The following is a 21,152-nucleotide window of genomic DNA, read 5'->3' as shown; positions in this document are numbered from 1 at the left end:
CTTCAAACAACAAAGTGTATGCAGAAAAAATTTGTAAAGATTGAGTCGTCCAATCTTAACTCATTCACTCCCAAAGACGTTTTTAAACGTCTTTTCAGACTTGGTCTAGAATTGGCTGGTACTGAATGAGTTAACCATTTTTTGTGTCTTATGTGTTGTGTTGTACTATTTTGTCATTTTGTGTTATCGGTTCTTTTGATGGCGGCGTGGGCACCCGCAGCGGCTCCGCTCTCTTGTTGGGGGAAAGTGGCCTCCTTTCCCCCGCTTGTTAAAGTGTAAAGTGTGACATCGCAAAGTGTGCAAAGTGTGACATCATAACTTTCGTTTCTCCTAAACCGATTCTCAGCTCGGCGCATTCCAATGTTTGTTTGTCTCTGGCAGAGAGTATTTTAATTTTAAGTGATGATTGTTACAAGGATGTGAAGCTACACTGCAAGCATGGGAAAGTTATACAGCCTGACTAAATACGAGCAGAATATAGACTTCATCCTCCTGAGGAATGGAATTTGTGGAATTTGTGAGGAATGGAATTTGTGCTGTATGTTGCACATTTGACAATAAAATTGACTTGACTTGAAAGATATTTCTAATGCACTGAGTACTAGTCAGTGTCAGGGCACATCGACAATCGACTAGTTTGAATGCAATCAGGGGACATCAATAGACAAGCATTATTTGTACGATTTACAAAAACAAATATGGCGATTGTGTTGTTTTAAGAGTAAATCAGAAATGGTAGAAAGGGGGGGGGAGTCCAATATGATTCCCGTTAATTAAGGCACGCGCAGACGAGGCTAATGAGCCTCCTCTAATGAAGAACCTCCTTCAAGGTGCTTCAAGGTGACCGCAACATCCGCACAGGCCGGAATGTTCATCAAAAGCTTTTCACCCGCCTTGACTCCCCGGCGACTGAGCGCATTTCCCGCAACAAGTGTGGCGTCGTACCCGAGGTGAGCGCCGGGACAACGAGAATGCGCCGGCAGCCGCTTTTGCTTATTGTTTTTTTTCTTCCTTGGCATCCATTCAATTGGTGCAACACCCGCAGACGTGATGGTCTCATCATTAATCCAAAAATCAGCGTTGGCTAATTAGGACAGCCATCCACACATTCTGCCTTCACAACGACAATGCGCTGTCAACAGCGTCTTAATTTCTTCACGACTGAATTTGGCCCCCACCCAACAGCGACGGTGGTTCATTCCATCTCTCTATCTGTAGAACACCCTTTCGTTGCCCCTTAACCCCCTTTTGCCTGATATGATCTCTTTTGATTCACTTTGGTCGACCTGGGTCGTCTTTGGCTCCTTTAGGTGTCCGTTGATTTCCTTTAGTCAACTTTTTCTTCATGATTTGTCTGTTTTTGTTTTGAGGTCGGCCGGCCTGGTGGTCGGCGCCGGCACCCGCGGCGGCTCCTATTGCTGTCTGTTTAAGAGGGAGGAAATTTCATCTGTGCACAATAAAGTTGTACAGTCATACCTTGGTTTTCGACCATAATCCGTGCGAGAAGGCCGTTCGAAAACCGATTTGTTCGAAAACTAAAACCACACTCTTTAAAAAAAAAAATCTTTATTGAACACGTCTGCTCACGATAGAATGCTGCACGAGGAAGCGTCACTTCCTCGTGTAAGGAAGGCGAGAGGTGTCAAGTGGCGCATTCAAGTGCGCTGAGTGATTTTCGGTCGTAATCCGAGGCATAAAAAACTCAAAATTTTTGGTCGAAAACCGAATTGGGAAAGAACAGAGACGTTCGAAAACCGAGGTTTGACTGTACTTGACTTGACTGGTTCGCGTGTCGGCCTCACAGTGCAGAGGTGCAGGGTTCAATTCCTGCGTTGGTCTTCCTGTGTGGAGTTTGCATGTTCTCCCCGTGCTTGTGTGGGTTTTCTCCGGGTACTCCGCTTTCCTTCCTCATTCCAAAAACAAGCGATGATGTGAGTGTGTGCACGGATGGTTGTTTGTCTCTGTGTGCCCTGCGATTGGCTGGCAACCGGTTCAGGGTGTCCCCCGCCTACTGCCCGAAGACGCCTGGGATAGTCTCCAGCATGCCCTGCGACCCTTGTGAGGACTCTCCCGCCGACAAATGACTGTCGGATAATTTGCTTTGCCCAAGCAATCCGTTGTTCACGTGCAGTTTTCTACACATTCCAATTGTTGCTCTGTTTTTCTTGTTCCTTGGTTTTTTTGCTCTCCGGTTCCGAGTTGTAGTCATTTTTGGTTTGGGGAAGTTCTTGGTTTGTATTCCTCGTGACTTGGTTTTCTTGTCCTTTTGTGACAAGCTATTTTCGTTGATGTTGGCTTTTTGCAAGCGCCTTTTGTTTCTCCCGTTTTATCCTGGTGTGTGGCTCAGCGTCTTTATTCGTATTTTGTTGGCTTTGCGCCACTTTTTCTGTCGTATTTGTTGTGTACAATTTTTCTGAGTCTACATTTTGAGAGTCCACGTCTGTCCCGCTCTTCTGGACCCTGACAGTTTTAGTTGGTTTCCCCTTTATCATTGTTGGACCCTACATCCTCAAATGGTCTCTTTTGGTCCCCTTCATCCTCAAATGTGCTCCTTGGGGACCCTTCGTCCAACTACGGTCTCCTCTATCTGCAGGGCAAAGATAAAAATTAAGAAAAAGAAGATGCAAAGAGCACAAACCAGAACAAAAACAGACATGAAAAAGGGAACACAAAAGGTTCGCTGGGATCTTTTTTTCGAAGCATGTTAAAAGCCAGCGTGCCGTGATTTAATTAAAACAAAATTGCCTTGATAATACAGACACTTGCGAAGCTCACAAAGAGTCAACTTTTCACTTGGCAGTGTCAGAAAAGGAAGGACAAAGTCAAATGAGGACTTTTTTTTTTTCGGGTCAGTCTTCACATTGATTTTGGCCTCGGCTCAAGCGTATTATCAGACGCAAGGGCAGCGTGCTCAAAGGCGCTCGCCATTTTACAATTTTCTTATTCACCGCTTTCAAAGGACATTTTCAACAGAAAATATTCAGGGTTTACTTGGTGGCGGCAATCACGTTTTTGGTCAGACACATGGGGAAAAGCCAATGTTGGAATGCCGCAATTGGCAAATGAGAATTCAAAACCATACCGAGGATCATTTCATTCAACAAAGTTAAGTGGCTGATTCTAACTGCAGCTCGTTGAGGGTTTGACAGTTAAAGTAATGATTCTCTTTTCCAAAAGGGGGGAAGAATTGGGGGATGGATTGGTTGGGTGAAGGGGGAAGGGGGGGCAATGATAACTAAAGGTGACCAAAGGGGACAAAAGGAGAAAGTAGGAACCAAAGTGGACTAAAGGAGACCCAAATGTAATTAGATGGACCAAAGAAGACCAAAGTGGGGGCAAAGAGGACTCAGGGGGTGAAATATTGCCATAGGAGACCAAACGGGGACTGATTGGTGTGCAAAAAAGATCAGAAGAGAACTCAAGTAGGCCAAGTGCAACAAGTGAAACCAGAGGAGTGTTTAAGGTGACCAAGGGAGGACAAAGAAGGGGAGATTATTGGCTGGGACCAAAAGTGGCTGAAGGTGACCAAATAAATTGATGATCATATAGAAAAACAGAATCGTTCTGATGATTGTCAAACCCTCATCAATTCATTTGGTTGTCTTTTACCGCTGTCAGTCCTCTTTGCCCCCCTTTGGACTCTTTTGGTCCATCCAATCATCTCAGTTTTGATCTCCTTTTGCCTCTTTCTGTCCCCTCCGGTTGCTACTTTCTGCTTTGTCCCCTTTGGTCACCTTTAGATATGGAAAAGGCTCGATCCCCTCTGAGCCTTTGCTGAGTTCTTCGTACCTCTAATAATGTCTGGTCTGCAGACTGGAGGCACCGGGCAGGGGCGTAGGGGAGGGAGGCGCTCAGAGAGAGGTAAGGTGGGATGGGATTTGAAAACAATAACATGTTAAAAAAACTCTAAAATGTTTAGGGATCCAGTGAAGAGATTCCAAAGTAGGACTGATGTGCTCCCTCTTACGAGTATCATTCAAGAAGCGAACAGCAGCATTCAGGACCAACTGGAGACGCTTCATGGAGGATTGGCTAACTCCAGAGTAAAGTCCATTACTCTTGACCTTCTTTAAGTCCTCTTCAGCTTCCTTCCATCCCACCAGTCTTCCTTATTCGGTTTTCCTTTGGCCTCCTCCTGTTCCCATTGGCCCCGCTTGTCTTACTTTTGTCCCTGTATGTCCCCTTCAGCTATCTTTGGTCCTCCCTATCAGTCCTCCTTTTGGTCTACTATGGCACCTACTTGGTCCCTTTGTTACCCCCCATCAGACCCACCTTTGGTCTCTGTCAATCCTCTTTCAGCTCCTTCTGCTCCCGTTAGTCTTTCTATCTTCCCTTTGGTCCATCATGTCCCCCTTTTGTCCCCCTGTAAGACACTTTAGGCCCCCTTCAGTTCCTCTTTATCCCCGTTTGGGTGCTTCTTTAGCTTCTGTTGCGGCTGTTGACAGCTCCAGCTGTCTCCTCGCCTGCGTGGCCACCACACACACGCATACACACACACACACACACATACATACAGACAGTGCAGCTTATAATGTAGCAACATAGTTGAGTACAATTAACGCTTACAAGGAAGTAAGCATGAGTCAATAAAATGTCAATGCTATTCAGGGTGTGTGTGTGTGTGTGCGTGTGTGTTTGTGTTTAATTAGATCTGTTAATGAGTATTTCCTGTCGTCGCGCCCGCCTCGTATGCCAAGCGGGCTGAGCGCAAACAAACATGGCGAGAGGCATGCCAGGCATCCTCGCGTCTTATCGAGCCTCACAAATGACTGTTGAGAGTACGCCCGCTATGCCGCTCGGAATCTCGACAATCCTCGCCCGCTCGCGCCCACCGCCTTCCTGTTGTAAACGCACTGATTAACGCTGCCAGCCAACATCACTTAGAGGGAAATGAAGATGATAGCCAAGAGTGGCATTTTCCTTTATTTTTTTAATTAATTAATTTTTTTATGATTCGAACGCTGGTACGCCACAGGGACAAAAGTATTGGAACGCCCGCAGGAAGTGAAGCAAAAGTGGAGATAAGCACTCAAAATATCTTGTGCGTCCCTGGGAAGACTTTGTGCAATAAACGGGATCAAAGAGGGGATAATGGCAGATGGAAAGGGGCCAAAGTCAAGTCAAGTCAACTTTATTGTCCTAAATGCATCTGAAGGATCCTAAAAGTGGACGAAGATGACCAAGGGAAACTGAAGAAGGGTGCTGAGGGAGACCAGGGGCCCAGATGGTTGTGCAAAAGGGAAACGAAGGAGACCAAAAGGGGTCGAAAGGAAACTGAAAGGATCCAGAAGAGGCAGAAGATGGTCATAGGTGACCCAAAAAAGACAAAAATGGACCAAATGCACCCCAACGAGGACAAAAGAAAACCAACGGAGAACAAAGAGTGCCAAGCGAAATCAAATGTGACCAAGGTGGGATAAAGAACTCGTAAGGGACAAAAGAAGGCCAAATACTAAAAGGGACCAAAAGGGGCCAACATTGTAGGAAACCAATGGACACGCAAATAAGACCAAAGGGTACAAATGGGCGTGCTTAAGAGAAGCGAAGGAGGCTCAAGCGAAATCAAATAGGACTAATGATGATTAAATAAGGTAAAAGGAGACCAAACGCAACCAAAAATGGCTGAAGAGAAACCAAATGGAACTGCAGCGGAGAATGCAAATGTGAAATTTTTATCACGTTTGCTTTTATTCGTTGAAAACGAATTTCAACTGACAATCCACGCAACTGAGTGTGCACACAGACTACATTGGCAGCACACACACACACTAATGGGTGTGCGTCCTTGGCAGTGCTGTGCTGGTAGGCCTTTGGCAAATGGAGGGTCATGGTCGTGTCTTTGCCATTATGCGGCTGAACATAAAGAAAAACCAGAATGAGGATGAGCTTAGCGTGACACAAAAGTCGTACACACCTGCTCAGGATCTTGACAATGGCGGACTCTCAGTAACGTGCCGGGACGGAAGGAAGGTGAGGAAAGAAGGAAGGATGGAAAAGGGGTGGAGGAGCTAAGACACTGGGCGGGGGTGGTGGGGGTGCAGCTGAGCAGACGAAAGACAATGTCGAAGGATGTGGAAAGGAAGACGGACAAACCACAAGCTGAAAGACCAAGTGAGTAGACCGCATTTGCTCCCGGGTAGAAGAACTGTATTACCCATAATCCTCAGGACAGTTGAACGATTAATCGATCCATCTGTCTGTCTGTCTTTTCTTTACATTAGTCCGTACCTTCATAAAATCTTATCAGATCTGTCTGTCCTTCTGCCTATCTGTCTTTCTGTCCGTCCGTATCCTCCACTTGGCCACCAGAAAAAAAAATCTTACCACATCTGTCTGCCCATCAGTCTGTAAGGTTTTATCCGATCTGCCCGTCTGTTTGTCCGTCCATCCACAAGATCTCATCAGACCTGTTTGTCTGGCCTCCCATCAAGTTTTGTCAGATCCGTCTGTCAGTAAAAATGTAATCAGACTCGTGCCTGTCTCTGTCCGTCACTCTGTCCAATCTTGTGGCACGGGTGCCCAGTAATTAGCCTTGTGAGCTAAGGAAGTGTTGGTACCTCTCATGGCATTAACTCAAACACTGCCAGCCCCAAATTTTAGGCTATCAATAAAACTGCCCGTCAACGGCATGGAGTCAGTTAAAAACAAAAACAAAACAATCACCCGATCGTCTGTTGTGAAAATTGTCACTTGATTGACATACAGGGCAGCCAGTCATACACCTGCAGCATGCTTCACCACACATACATTTACTATATACAGTATACTGTATATGTATGTAAGTACCGTATTTTCCGCACTAAAAGGTGCACCTAAAAACCTTCCGTTTTCTTAAAAGCTCACAGCGCGCCTTAAAATCCGGTGCGCCTTCTGTATCGTTATTATGGTAATATTTCGACCCCAAAATGGTTCCTTGCTCAAGACATGCTGACAACCCAGAGTTCAAACTTTAGGCGATCGGGTTACGCAGTTGAACACGGAAATTGAGCAGCGGCAAGAGAGTTCAACGTTAACAAGTCGATGTTATAACTTGCTGTTGGTTAAGTGAACTGTGTCGCTGCTTTATTAAATTTTACTGACATCTGATCGTTCTGTTGCCGTTTCCTTGAGCATAGCTCCATCTAGTGAACGCATTGTAGATTGCATCCTAAAATGCGGTGCGCCCAATGTATGCTAAAAATCGGCCATTCATTGATGATGCGCCTCATAATCCAGTGCGCCCGTTAGTGTGGAAAATACGGTGTGTATGTATATATATATATATATATATATATATATATATTTAGATCATTTGGACTTTTTGTTATTTTAGCCCTTAAACCGAGGGCAACTTTGCCGAAAACACCTGTGGAAAGGTGCACCCAAAGTCAGCTATTCTTGAACCATTTGGAGTGTCAACATAGTTTTTTTCACTTTTTTAAAATATTCATAGTCATTTCTCCCATACAGTAAGAATTTGTGTAAGTGCTCCTGTCTCTGAACCATGTATGTATATATAATATTTGCCTTGAAAATGGATTTAGAATGTTGATTCGGACTTGAAAACACTACAGGATCAAAGCTTAAGTCTCCCCAAGCCTCGGTTCAAATTTGACAATTGTAACATGTAGGGTACCATTCAAAACTCCAGAAACTCAGCTTTTATACATGCCCTCATCTATGGTCACGAGCTATGGGTCGTGACCGAAAGAACGAGATCCCGGATACAAGCGGCCGAAATGAGTTTTCTCCGCAGGGTGTCCGGGCTCTCCCTTAGAGATAAGGTGAGAAGCTCGGTCATCCGGGAGGGGCTCCGAGTCAAGCCGCTTCTCCTCCACATCGAGAGGAGCCAGATGAGGTGGCTTGGGCATCTGATTCGGATGCCTCCTGAACGCCTCCCTGGTGAGGTGTTCCGGGCATGTCCCACCGGGAGGAGACCCCGAGGAAGACCCAGGACACGCTGAAGAGACTATGTCACCCAGCTGGCCTGGGAACGCCTCGGGATCCCCCGGGGAGAGCTGGAAGAAGTAGCTAGGGAGAGGGAAGTCTGGGCTTCCCTGCTAAAGCTGTTGCCCCCGCGACGCGGCCCCGGATAAGCGGTAGAAGATGGATGGATGGATGGATATATAACATGTTCATCAGCGATTTGTTTTGACGGATGACGGACGTCCGCTTATGGGGCCAGCTCACATGCTAAAAAAAAAGTGCGGGCACCCCTGTCTTTTGGAATCCATGCAACCATCTGTTGGTAAAATCTCAACAGACATGTCTGTCTGTCCCCCTGTCTCTCCTTCAGTCTGTCCATTCGTCGTGCAGCTTCAGCAGATCAGTCAGTCCGTTAAAACCGTATCCGATCACGGCTATGCGTGTCTCCCTCCATCCAGTTGCCTGTCTGTCCATGTACCGTATCTGTCAGTTGTAGCTCTCCCTTCTTCAGGCTGTAGACAGTAGCCGGTGGCCATTGGAAGTGACCCTGTCAGCGCACTGAGGTGGATCCGGGGCCTGTGATTGGAGGGAGGATCCCGGGTTGGAGGCCGTCTTCCGGTTGCAGTGGGGGTGGGCTTTTAGGCTGGGTCCTGGTTCCTGTATGGCGGGTGCGAGGGGGGCTGGGCCCTTGTGTGGGTGTGAGTGAAGCGTCGCATGCCGCTCAGTTTGCTCAAGGACTCGGCCCTGCGCAGGCAAGAAGAAGCAGAAGAAGCGGCTCTTCAGCTTATCGCCGCCTTTCAATGACGCCCGGCGTCCGATCGCGCTGACGCCTCCGCTATGAGCTGCTTGGATGTGATGTACCAGGTGCTCGGAGCGCAGTCGTACTTCAGCCCCTACATGCCCTACCAGTACCAGCAGCAGGTATGCACACGCGCACACCACAACTTGACCGTCAAAACAAATTCTATTCTTGCAAAACTTGCTTAACTTCAATGACAAGAAAAAATGCAAACACAATCAACTCTTGCCTTTTTTCAATAATTTCGTATTCTTTCCCAAGGCTGCGTGAGCATCATTGGCTTTCCATTTTTGTTGTTTTTATTCAGGGCTATAAAATGAGTACATTATGTCTCATATTTGTACTTCATACCTTTTGTTTTTCTTCAGCATTGTAGCAACACTAAAAGTGATTAAAAAAAAAGATCGCAGAGCAAGTATTAAGAAGGATTTGAAAAAAAATGTTACCAAGAATATTTCTATAGAATGTTTATTAATTTTTTTGCTCATCTTTCCGCTCTGCAACATTCTCAACTTCATTTTGTCATTAGTCTTCCATTTTTTTGCTCCAATTTGCTCATTTGAAATGCCCAATTACTCAAAGGTTCATTTTGGCATCAAAAGAGGTTGTTTTGTTATCAAATGTATTTATTGCCCCTTACACTCAATGTTGCTCGCGTTCAACTTCTTGACATTTTAATTGGCGGTTGCATAGATTTCATTGTTGCTTGGTTGCATTTATAAATTGGGTGAGATGTACTTTATCATCGAAATGGGATGTTTTCCCAAAATCTGCTTTATATATCATTTGGTGTCACTAAATCCACATCTAAATTTAGATGGGGCGCACAGTTTGAATCTTGAATTCGTATAAAAATGTATTGACCATCTTTGTGTTTATTTATTTATTTTTTGGTATGTTGGCGTTTCTCATTAGTCGGATAAGGCTACAGAATCTTCATCATCCAAGTAATTAAGTCTTGAAATAAATTAAAGGATACACAAATATGGATGCTGTCGTCGTAACGTCTGAAAGCATCGCTATAAGCTGCTTTTAGATTTTCAGCTAATGAGTTTGAAAAGTAATCAACTTTCTGTACCCGCCGCTTAATTGATTGACTCCATACGAGTGTTCGCCTCAGAGGAAGGACACACACACACACTTACTCACGCATTTTGATTCAAAAGTCTTACTTAATTCTATAAGATGCTTTGATATGTTTTTTGATAGAAATAAGCTGTTTATTTTTCATCAGAAAAATGTAATTTAAAGATGAAATGTATCATTTTAGTCTGTGTAATTTCTCATGAATCATATTGACATTGGAAAGAAGGGTTTCCAAACTAAGGCCCGAGGAACCCAAATGGTGGGTTTTATTGACGATGATCACAGTGTGAATTGTAATGTCAGAAATTGCTTTTTTTGACATCAGTCGTAATATTCATTTTCTCTGTGTTGTTTTTGTTGATGTTACGGTGATGCAAGATGACACTCAACAAATAGGACATGGTTTGAATTGTGATTCAAGAAAAAGAGCATTTTTATCATTTATGCATGGGAGGATTCTGCTATGTGATCCTGAAACCAGGACTTGAAACTCAAATCCCAAATTGAAACCTTCAATAGAAACACTGACCCAAATTTGAAACCCTAATTTGACACCCAAATCCTAATTTTAAACCCGCATTTGAAACCTACTATAGACTTGTGTTTTGGGTTTCTAATTGGGGTCGACGTTTCAAATAAAGGTTTCATATTATTTGAAATCATGGTTTGGGTGTTGCACTTCCAATCTGAGGTTTCAACCAAAGGTCAAGTTTCCCCAGTTCGGATTTCAAAAAGACTGAAACTGTTGCCATTTGTTGTGTCAGAAGCTGACCTTGGACTCCAAAATGCAAGAACCTCAGCACAGCGGCAGCTCCGGCCGCCTGGGCCCCCCCGGACCTCCCACCATCAAGGAGGAAGACAAGGAGCTGCCCTCGGGGGCCGAGTACCTGAGCTCCCGCTGCGTCCTCTTCACATATTTCCACGGAGACATCAGCGCTGTCGTCGACCAACACTTCAGCCGTGCACTTAGCCACGCCTCCTCGTCCATGTCCTACCCGCCCAGTAGCCACAAGACCCTCAAAGGTATGTGCGGACTATTGTGTGCCTTATGGACCAGTGGGTTGCAAACATTTTAAAACAAATAGACTCAAGAAAACGAAGTAGCACCATCATGACAACATTAAAATATAAGACCTTAGTAAGCCTAAGGTGTTCATCAAAACACTGACAGGTTTTATCCCATAAGAATGACACAGTGAAACTCCTCTACAACGAAACCTACATGGGCGAAAATGCCCCATAGTGTGAAAAAATCTTCAAGAAGAGCTCTGACGCTGGAAGAGAGGGTAAAAGTGATCAAAATTTAAGATGGAGGAAGCAAAATAAAATACATTATCCAAGAAATTGATGTAAGTGGAAGTGAATGCTGATCGTATATTTAGCAATTTCTTTTCTTTTTTTTCTTTCTACACTGACTATATGGAGTGTCAAATAAGTGTATGCTCATATTTATGCCCTATTGGACTAAAAATAAAGAGTACACATTCGTTTGTGTGTGTCTGTGTTTACATCTGAGATCAAATTTGCTACAGTGAAAAACCCCCTGTTGTGAATTTTTTTTGCTGCAAACATGATTTCGTTTTAGAGGAGTTTCACTGTATTTAAAGACTGTAAAGTGAGTTCAAAGATTGTTTTTTAAAATACGTGATAGATGTTTGAAAACTTGTGCAATGAATGAGAACAATGTAGTACAGGAGATATGGCGTTGAAATCTTTTTGAGCATTTCTGTTTTCCTGATTTTTGGACCGCGGTTGAAATGGCACTGTGTGATTCACTTTGTAGCAGTTAGCTCGTGAGCTAGCTCTCCCTGCACCCAAAGAAAACATAACTTCACTTTGGATATTCTGCTTGGTGTGGTTGCTTTAGAGCGCCTCGTTGTTGGCTGTGAGTGCATGGAATCTGACAATATCCTGCACGTGGACCAGAGCTTCGCACTAGTGTGCCTGCATTTAAACACCTTGTTGTCACGCCATGGAATATCCCGATGATGACCCGGTGGGATATATTCCAGACGGCGGAAACTGCAAGTGGATTTGATTTTGCGGCTCAAACATGTAGTCACGTGGATACATAAGAAAGATGCAAAACCAGTAAAGTAGGAAACATTTTCGCAGTTTGTGGTCGTGTACTCAACTGAAATGTAAAATTTGTTACAAACAATAATGTGAAATGAGAACATTATTTTTTGCCATAACTTATATACAATACCCATTTTGATAACTTAGCAAAATGACCACAAAAAAAAAAAAAGGAAAAAAAATCACAGTACAAGTTGAGTGTTTAAGAGCTTGTGAGGAATGGCAATGTTTCTTTTGCTCAAAACCACTCATCTGTATTTATTTATCCCCCCGCCCCCTCAATTTTGCTGCTGTAGACTGCAAATTTCCCCAGTGGGGGACAAATAAAGGTTATCTGATATTATTACCATTTGTATTTTTCCACCTAAATATTTGCTTAAAGTGATTACTTTCCATCTAAATGTAATATTTTGACATTAAAATAACAATGCCACTTAACATTGTATTTGAGGCACAAGGAGGAGGCACAAATCTTAATTTATATTTTTTCCTCAGAATTGAAAATTTGAGACGAAAACTGTGCTTTTTTTTTCTTCCAGATGGCTCGTTCCCGATGAGCCAAAGAAATTTCCCGCCGTCTTTCTGGAACAGTTCCTACCCGTCTCCCGTGCCGTCCTCGCTAGCGAGCGCTCTATCCGCCCCCCACTCTGAACTGACCTTTGCCACGGGGGACCCGTACGCCCCGTCATCCCTCCACGGCCACCTGCACCAGCCCGGCCCTGACGCCTGGCACCCGTCTCACCCGCACCACCCCCACCCCCACCACCATCCCTACCCGCTGGGAGGCGGCATAAGCGCGCAGGGCTCACCGTACTCGCGGCCCGCCGTCCACGAGGTGTACGGCGCAGCGTTTGATCCGCGCTACGGCTCGCTGTTAGTGCCGTCCGTCAGGTCTCACCACCGCTTGGCGTCCGGTGGTGGCGCGGTGGGGCCGGCTGGCGGCACGCCCTGCGACCTGGGTGGGAAAGGCGAGGCGGCGGCGGCTACCTGGAGCAGGACGTTCTCCGGAGTCGGCGAGATTGGACTCAACATGGACGCAGGTGAGAAACTCCAAATTTTAAATGGGTTGAAAATTGGCTTTGAGTTTGCCAGTGTTCATTTTGTTCAGTAAAAATTTACAAGTAACTGTGGCCACAAACCCCCCCACCCTCCAAAAAAAAATCCCAAAACATTTTCCACTAAAATGGTTGATTTTTGCTTTTCGTGTCCCATGTTTTTACCATTAACACAATGTTCAAAAAAATCAGATCACAAAAAATATAGGATATATTTTGCAACTGAACTAAAATGAACATTTTACTTAAAAATAGTCCTGCATGTACATTTTGCCATTAAAACATCATATTTGGTCCAAAAAAGTAACATTCAACTTTTTTTTAAACTTCTATTTCAGGAAAAGCCCACCAAAATGGTGAATTTCTGCTCAATTAGGCTTCACACTCTATTTGCCCACAAACAAAATCTGTATTACAGCACAAAAATGTTAACTTTTGATCATAAAATTGGAGTTTTGCTGAAAAATGTAAGTTTGGTATTAAAAGAATTTTCTCGATTAAAAAAAGTCAAAAAGTGTTATCAGTGATATGTTCTTTTTTTTTTTTAATTAGTCTTCAACACGACTGTGAACCATCGGACTTACTAGGCTGATTTATCAAAATGTCGGAATATTTTGGTATCGCGAATGATTCTGTTTCTATAAACACGCTGAAGGCCGAGGCGTCTAAATTGGACCTCCTCCTTTTTGCCGGTTTTGTTTTGACCAACTTTCCGCGTGCGCTCGCCATCTCGGAATGAAAACAAAACGCGAGCGGCCGCGTAACGAAGCAACAACATCGCCGGCGAAAAGCCCGAATGAATTCAAGACGGATTCCGCCGCCTGCTCGGCTCGTCTTACGCGGCGGCGGCCAGCTGTCTGCATCGCTTTTGTGTCACTTCACGCTTTCAGCGCCTTTTTTTTTCTTCTCTCCTCTTTGATACCTTCTGTTTGTCTTTTCCACTGCTGTCCTCTCAGGTCTGCAGACACAGGACAAGAGCAAGGATTTGTACTGGTTCTAGACGCTTTTCCTCCTTCACCCCGCTTCACTCTGCCGAGAATCAAACCAAAAAAAAAAGCGCAACACACAAACTGATTGACGCTCTGCTCGAGGCAACCTGCGTTGACCGCCGACGTTTGAAAAAGTCTTTGAGCGACTGTGACAAACGTGGGACGGCGGCGCTGGAGAAGTGGGGATGCTCAGATGTGGGGGGGATAATGTCCTGGTGAAAGTTGGACTGATTACCAAAAGCCCCTTTCGTGCTCAATGGAAGCTGCATTTCTTTGCTCGTGACACAACTGGTCAAAGCAAGTGAGAGATGTCGCCATGTCTGAAGTGTGCGTTTGCACCGCCATTGCGGCTTCATGTTTTTTTTGTCTCTCGATGTTTTGTGATAACATTGTGACAGCAACAATTTCTTTGAACATAAACAGAGGCTTAGTCATCTTCATCTCAGGTGTTAAAAAGGTCACTTTCTGCTCGCAGCCCATTACTCACTGACAGCTTTCCGTCCGTCTCTGTTCCGCCTCTAATGGCACTCCCCCGTCCGTCCCCCCCAATCCCCTTTTTGGATTTTTTGTACAGGATGGCTGGGAGAAAGCTCGCTTAAATGGCCTCGTATGAAAGTAGCTAACGTGTCCCGTTGGCTGCGCGAAAGACACTCAGGTGAATCTACTTTGTGCCAATTTTCCAAAATGTGTCTGCCGGGCAAAATCTGACATTGTCCCTGCTCCCCCCCCCCCCCCCCTCCCCATGTTGCTGCTCCTTGTAAACAACTTTGATTTGCATTTCCTGTTGCAACTGATGCGTCAGACTGTCTTGGTGAATTGGGCTCAAAGTCAGACGCTACAAAGTTTCTCACCATCAACAAAGATCCAACAGCAGACAAGTTGACACTTGGACTGATCCGCACCCCGCAGCCAGCCGACAAAAGGTCGAACGCAATTGACTCACGCCTTCTCATTTCCACTTCCGGGGACCATTTGGATGAAAAAGTTGAGCTTCAAATGATTGGTTGACTAGTTGACTAGTCAACTTTACTACTTGACAAGTCATTTCATCGCTCATTGGGTGTGTTTGGCATTTCATGGACGCTGACGGCATCTTCTCAAATTTCCATCACGTGAAACCCGCTCGGCGTTGCAAAAACGGTGGGCCTGGAAAAAAAACCCATCAATCATATCATCCATTCATCAGCTTGGATTACTTGACAGTTTCATTTTAGTTACTCTGTACCCTAATAACACGGGAAGCTGTCCACTGTAGTAACCGCTGTCCCTCAAAGGGTTAAGAAGAAACAAAAAAAAGGGATCGGAAAGTGGTTTGAATGTAAAAACGCACACGCCTGCGCCACAGCTTGGTGTTCGTAGAAGAGGGGTGGGATAGGGGCAAATTTTAGGAGAGTGCCACTCGGCTATTTGGGGCCACTCGCTGACCCCCATGCAGCTGTCAACGACAACTGCTCGTCAACTTGCTGCACACACACAGTTGTGGATGCTCATACTTGTATATGGAGTTAATAAGGGAGAAGCATTTAGTGTGTGAAACACAAGCCTTTAATGTGTGTGTTTGTGCGTGCGCGCCTGCGTGGGTGCTGGCATGCGCGTGTGTGTGTGTGTCTGTGTGTGTGTGTGTGTGTGTGCGTGCGTGCGTGTGTGTGTGTGTCCGTGTCCATACAGCGCAGCTATGCCATTGTAAATATTTTGAACATATTGCCAAAAGTGATCTGGCGCGTCTACGTCTGTGTTGCTTTATTGAGAAATAAATGAACCAATGTTGACTTGTGAGATTTGAATTGAAATCGACGTCGAATATGTCGTCTTAAACTTTTGTCACAGCAGAGCCACTTTGAGTCTGACAACGCTGCATGACGCGTTCAGACGTGTTCTGTGCGGAGCTCGTGACTTAAGCAAGGCTCCCCCTACTCCCCCCCCCCCCCCCCAAAAAAAAGCAGCATCATAAAGACAAATGGCCATTAAAGGTTGCACAGGCAGCCAAAATCGAAATGAAGGTAAGTGTCGTGTTCCTACTCAGAATAAAGTCATAGTTGGCTTCTTTTGACAAAACTTATGACATAAAAGAAAAAAAATCTTGAGTGGCATGTTTTTAACCATTTCATGCAGCCTGTAATCTGATGACGTGATAAGCTGTCCAATGTAGTCACCGCTGTCCCTGAAAGGGTTAACACTGAGGCAAATATAGTCACATTGAGAAGAAACACATTTTTAATTTAAAAAATCATTTTATAGTTAGGGAACTGTGCTATTATGAAGAGAAACAAATGTCAAAAAATCTAAATTTTTCAAAGAAGAAATTTTGGAGAAAATTTTGGGAATGTTGAGATTAAAATAGGATATTTTTTCAAGAAAAAAAGTGATCTGATATGAATAAAATAGCAGGAAAAAAGTTGCCTTTTTTGATTAAGAATTTCTCAAGAATAAAATTCTACTCCAAGAACACACGACATTTTCACAAGAAAAAAAGGCAACATTTTTTGTAAATTTTGAGTAAAAAGTGAAAATATGAAAAAGTTAAAATAGAGGGAAAAGTCAAACTTACAAAAATGAAAAAAAGTTTTTTTTTTTAAGTAAAAAAATATGAAAAGTCATCCATCCATCCATCCATCCATTTTCCGAACCGCTTAATCCTCACTTGGGTCGCGATGGATGCTGGAGCCTATCCCAGCCGTCTTCGGGCAGTAGGCGGGGGACACCCTGAATCAGTTGCCAGCCAATCGCAGGGCACACAGAAACGAACAACCATTCGCACTCACACTCACACCTAGGGACAATTTAGAGTGTTCAATCAGCCTGCCATGCATGTTTTTGGAGTGTGGGAGGAAACCAGAGCACCCAGAGAAAACCCACGCAGGCCCGGGGAGAACATGCAAACTCCACACAGGGAGGTCCAGAGTGGAATCGAACCCAGTACCTCTGCACTGAGAAGCCGACGTGCTAACCACTGGGCTACCGGGCCGCCCAGAAAAGTCATCATTGTATGAAAAAAAAGTTATAGGAAAAAGTTATTTCATCAGAAAAATGTCTCAAGTTTAAAAAATGAAATTAGTATTTATTTTTCAAGAAATATTTTAAAAATAGCTAATTTAATTTGTCTTAATGGGATGAAAAAAATTCACAATTTGAATCGGAAAAATTTCTTTTGGTAAGACTTTTTTTTGTGGTTTCACAAGAATTTGTTTTAATTTTGGTGATTTAAAAAAAATTTAATCCAAAAAAAAAATTAATATTGTCTTGGGTTGTTTGCTCGCGCGTCGGTGGCGTTGAAAGCATCCCGCTCTTCCTCCTGTGATGTCGGCCATGAAGTCTCGATGAAGGGCGAGCGGCGCGATCGGGTTTCTCACACTCCTGACATCGTTTTCAGGCCCGACCGAGCGGAACCCACCTGGCACAATGGACGCGCAGCGTCCCCACGCATACCACGCATTTCTACACGCCGTTTGCTCACTCGCCAGACCACCCTGCCAATGAAGAACCATCCATTTGATGAAATACCATCATTAGGTACACTCACTTATTTTTTTGGGGGGGGGGTAATTTTCGAAAAGCGTCATTTCAGAATAAAAGCATGCATTAAAAAAAACAAATACATTGTTGTAAAACTACATTTTTCTTGACAAAATTTCCAAACCTTTTCACGTAAAAGATGTTTCTCTAATTTGGATTTTAGTCTTTGTAACAATCTTTAAAAAGAAAAAAGTTTTGTCTTGCGTGAAATGTCAACTTTTTTTCTACAAAATTCTGACTTTTCTCGTTTTTTTCTTGGAAAAAAATTCTTATTCATTCTCATGTAAAGTGACATTTTTTGGTATCAAAAACAATGTAATTAATTTAAAATTAATTGACATTATTTTGTATTGTACTTAATTATTTCTGTTTTTTGGAAACTTGGTGTTCCAGCCCAATTCCAGATGAAGTCTTGTGACGGTGGACAAGCGGATTCGCAGGAAGTCATTACGTGTAAACAAAAGTTTGGATGGACATGTAACTTGAGAGGAGGCCCACCTTGAAGCCCTACAGCAACACCCCCCTACCCCCTACGCCCCCCACCTCCAGGACCCTTGGCCCATTTCCTGCCCACAAGTGTCAACAGGTATCGCCAGGCCTTGGGCTTTTTGTTTGGCTGTGTGTGTGTGTGTGTGTGTGTGTAGTTGGGGATAGATGAGCTACGCTTTAGGAACCAAAGTTGAGGATTTTGTTGGAATGTTTTTAAAAAGTAGCCCGAGGTCAGCATGTAATCCCAACAAAATCCCCCAAAAGTGAGCACACCACAATATGCATTGTTTTCGGGGAAAACAGTAGATATGCATGTACAAGTAGTGTGTATACATGCATATATATATATATATATATATATATGACTAGCTGGTTCGCCGCCCTCCGGGCGGCTCATCAGCTAGTTCCTGCGGAAGGCTGGTAAGGTGGTGGTTCGCCGCCCTCCGGGCCACAAAGGTGTTGTTGCTTGGTTCAACTTTTTGTTCATCTTCATTGCTTATCGCGAAAATAAAGATATGTTTAGCTCTACTAAATAACTAACAATTTCATTGCAATGCTTGTGGGTAGACAACATTTTTTCGCTAAGATGCCCGCGCGATCGTAGTGAGCCACTGCCTGAGCGGCGCAGTGGTGGCACGCAGCGGCGCGGTGAAGTAGGTACGTTTTGAAAAGGGACAGACGGAAGGACAGACCGCGTGCGGGACGACGCGCAATATATATATAGATATAAAACAATAACTCTGTATTAATCCAGTTTTTCCATCTCCTGGGAAGCATTTTCACAATTTGCTTCACTTTGCCACATCTAATACTTGGTTCGAAAAGCAGATTATACCCTGAGCTGGTCGCCAGTCAGTCGTAGGGCACACACAGAAAGAAACAACCTTTCACACCCACATCCACACCGTCACCGAGTTGGGAAACGATTCCGCCCGCACTCAAGTCAGGCAAATGTACCACCCCACCATCAACGTCTTTCTCTCCCTCTCCCCCTCTATTTATTTGTGTGCGTGTGTGTGAGAGAGCGAGAGTGAGAGCGAACAGGTGTACATAGTTTGTGTCATAGGAAGCCCGATTGATGGAGAGTCTCTTACCGGGATTCTCTTACAGTGGCGCTCACAAAGCCAGACAGCTGGGTACTGTACACCGTACTACAAGTACTACCACCACTACTTCTACAGCTATCTGTATGTCCGTGCGTATGTGCGTGTGTTTCCTGAAACAACACGCACTCTTTGTGATGATGCCACATGAGGAGGAGGGGAAGCAGCCGAGGGTACAAGAGTTTATCACTGAACACATGCTCATCTCACGTGAACGCACACATAAATAACCTTGTCTACTGTTATAGAATTATATATTTCTATAAATGCCAACAAAGCATGCCTGAAAAGATTTCAAGATGTTCCTGCTCTGGAAAAAAAAGGGCTTTTCACGTTCATATCATGTTTGTCGCCCTCTAGTGGTGACAGTGAGGACGGCAAGCTCATCGCTTGGCGTCATTCAGCTGTGAAACAAAGGCCGACAGAGGCCAGTAAAACAACCATCTCTCTCTTTTAGTTCTTATTTATAAATGTTCTTTTTTTAATAAGTCGCCGTTTTTGTCTATTGAAAGTCATGTTTTTACAAGAATTAAGTGAAAAATAGTGATTTTTACAAACACCGAACTTACTAACGTGGTGATTTTACAAACCCCGACCTTACTCACATGTGTATGTGTAATATCGTTCTTGTTCACTTGAGGTCGCCCTTCTCACATTCAAGACCGTGAGCATCCTTGACAGACCACCGCTGCGTCTTTCGACGTTTCCTCGCTTGCTACGCTCTAGTCTACGTGAAAGCGGTGACGACAAGGCCTCAATCATGCAGACATACATCATACACATCATGCATTTCTGTTATTTTCATCTATACATTCTTTGACGCTGTGTTTCTCAACCAGACATACAGTATCTAATTTCATAACACTTTTTTTGTTGTTGCCAGTATCACAGGATTTTTCTTACTGTAGCAATTAGCGTAAGAGATAAAAGACAGAAGCTTCATAGTTTGGAGTCCTTTCACACCCCAAAAAGAAAATAAAGTGTAATGTGTCTATAGCGAAGCACAACTGGGGTTACACATGTCTATGGTGAATAAAATATCTTGCTCATTCATTATAGCCTGCCACCACTGGTTCGACCAAATTGTAATCCGTCCACAGTTGGTTAAAGATAAACGTGAGGATGGTTACCCAAAGTGGACAAAATTGTATTGGTTTTATGAGTAATGCATTTAAATGCAAAAAAATATGATTATTATTTTTTTAATATTTTTTTAATTTGTTCCATTTCGTGATACGTTTTTGTCAATCGGACAAACCCTGCAATAATCAGTGTGGAATATGGCACTGTTGAGGTTGAATACCATTGTTACCTTCCATCGCCTTTGCTGTATGAACTGTTGATGTGGTGTTACTGTTGATTCACACATTGTTACTTTTTTTTGTTTTTTTTTTTTCAAAATTGATGCTGCTATAGTGAATGTTACCAGGATGCAACAAAATATGCTTAATATCTTAAACGTAATGTTAATGTTTAGCCTAATAATAAGATAGAAGAATAATAAGATTTAAAAAGTTAGGGTTAGGGTTACCCTTCCCACCCCTTTTGAGTCTTAATTTTGATTATTATATTTTGGTTGTCTTGTTTATGTTGACGGCTATCTGAAATAAATGAATTAAAAAAAAGGAACCAAAAATCACTTCTTTGGACGATGGTCAAAGGTATGGCTTTGTAAACTTAAAGCACTGTCTGTCCATTGCATATCTTTTTGGCCAGTGTAAAGAGAGGAATCGCCATGGAGACAAGTCATTGCAGTAGCTGTTAGCACCCCTTGGGGTAGAGACACAAGGGGCGCAGTGGATCTGTGGAGACGAGAGACTGTGGAAGTACCGGTGGTTATGTGGTGAATTAATGAAATCAACAATATGCTTATTTTGTTGGTTTTAGCCTGGAAGTACTTTGAAGTTCCAAACATGAACATTGTAGGATTTCGACTTGATTATACCCCAAGAGAAACACGCGATAGGTTGTTGAAGCTCTTGAAGAGTGTAGCAAGTATGCTCTTACACGCCTCTTCGCACCATCAGTGTCACATTTCCCAAGACGAGATACTTTGGTTTCATCGTAGCAACAGTAACAGAGGATGCCAAGATCAAGGAGCGCAGGAGAGCGAGGAGATGCAGCAGCTAGAAAT

General features: G+C 43.8%; 1 protein-coding gene and 2 long non-coding RNA genes across 3 annotated transcripts; 2 read left to right on the top strand and 1 right to left on the bottom strand.

The window, feature by feature from the left end:
- Positions 1–5,644: 5,644 nt before the first annotated feature.
- LOC127591943 (uncharacterized) lies at positions 5,645–8,479 on the bottom strand. The gene is made up of 2 exons (XR_007960036.1): positions 8,384–8,479; positions 5,645–5,853 (listed from the first exon to the last, which is right to left on the bottom strand). It is a non-coding gene; the product is annotated as an uncharacterized LOC127591943 (long non-coding RNA).
- A 216-nt stretch (positions 8,480–8,695) lies between these two features.
- On the top strand, positions 8,696–13,947 carry vgll2a (vestigial-like family member 2a). Its single transcript, XM_052052230.1, has 4 exons — positions 8,696–8,826; positions 10,555–10,813; positions 12,409–12,909; positions 13,881–13,947. Exons 1-4 carry the CDS (start codon positions 8,743–8,745, stop codon positions 13,922–13,924), a joined length of 888 nt encoding a protein of 295 aa, XP_051908190.1. The 5' UTR covers positions 8,696–8,742; the 3' UTR covers positions 13,925–13,947.
- A 221-nt stretch (positions 13,948–14,168) lies between these two features.
- Positions 14,169–15,835, top strand: LOC127592685 (uncharacterized). Its single transcript, XR_007960175.1, has 2 exons — positions 14,169–15,537; positions 15,582–15,835. It is a non-coding gene; the product is annotated as an uncharacterized LOC127592685 (long non-coding RNA).
- Positions 15,836–21,152: the final 5,317 nt, after the last annotated feature.

Source organism: Hippocampus zosterae, chromosome 19 (genome assembly GCF_025434085.1).
Source record: "Hippocampus zosterae strain Florida chromosome 19, ASM2543408v3, whole genome shotgun sequence".
In the NCBI taxonomy this organism is placed as follows: Eukaryota; Metazoa; Chordata; class Actinopteri; order Syngnathiformes; family Syngnathidae; genus Hippocampus; species Hippocampus zosterae.
Note: the sequence above shows the minus strand (reverse complement) of the source record. Positions and strands in the feature narration are given on the sequence as shown.

What these genes read in the sequence shown, in the direction of transcription:
- vgll2a (XM_052052230.1), top strand. Translation starts at nt 8,743, where the DNA reads ATGAGCTGCTTGGATGTGATGTACCAGGTGCTCGGAGCGCAGTCGTAC. An exon ending in CCTACCAGTACCAGCAGCAG is followed by an intron (nt 8,827 to 10,554) that starts GTATGCACACGC and finishes TTGTTGTGTCAG; the next exon opens with AAGCTGACCTTGGACTCCAA. An exon ending in TAGCCACAAGACCCTCAAAG is followed by an intron (nt 10,814 to 12,408) that starts GTATGTGCGGAC and finishes TTTTTCTTCCAG; the next exon opens with ATGGCTCGTTCCCGATGAGC.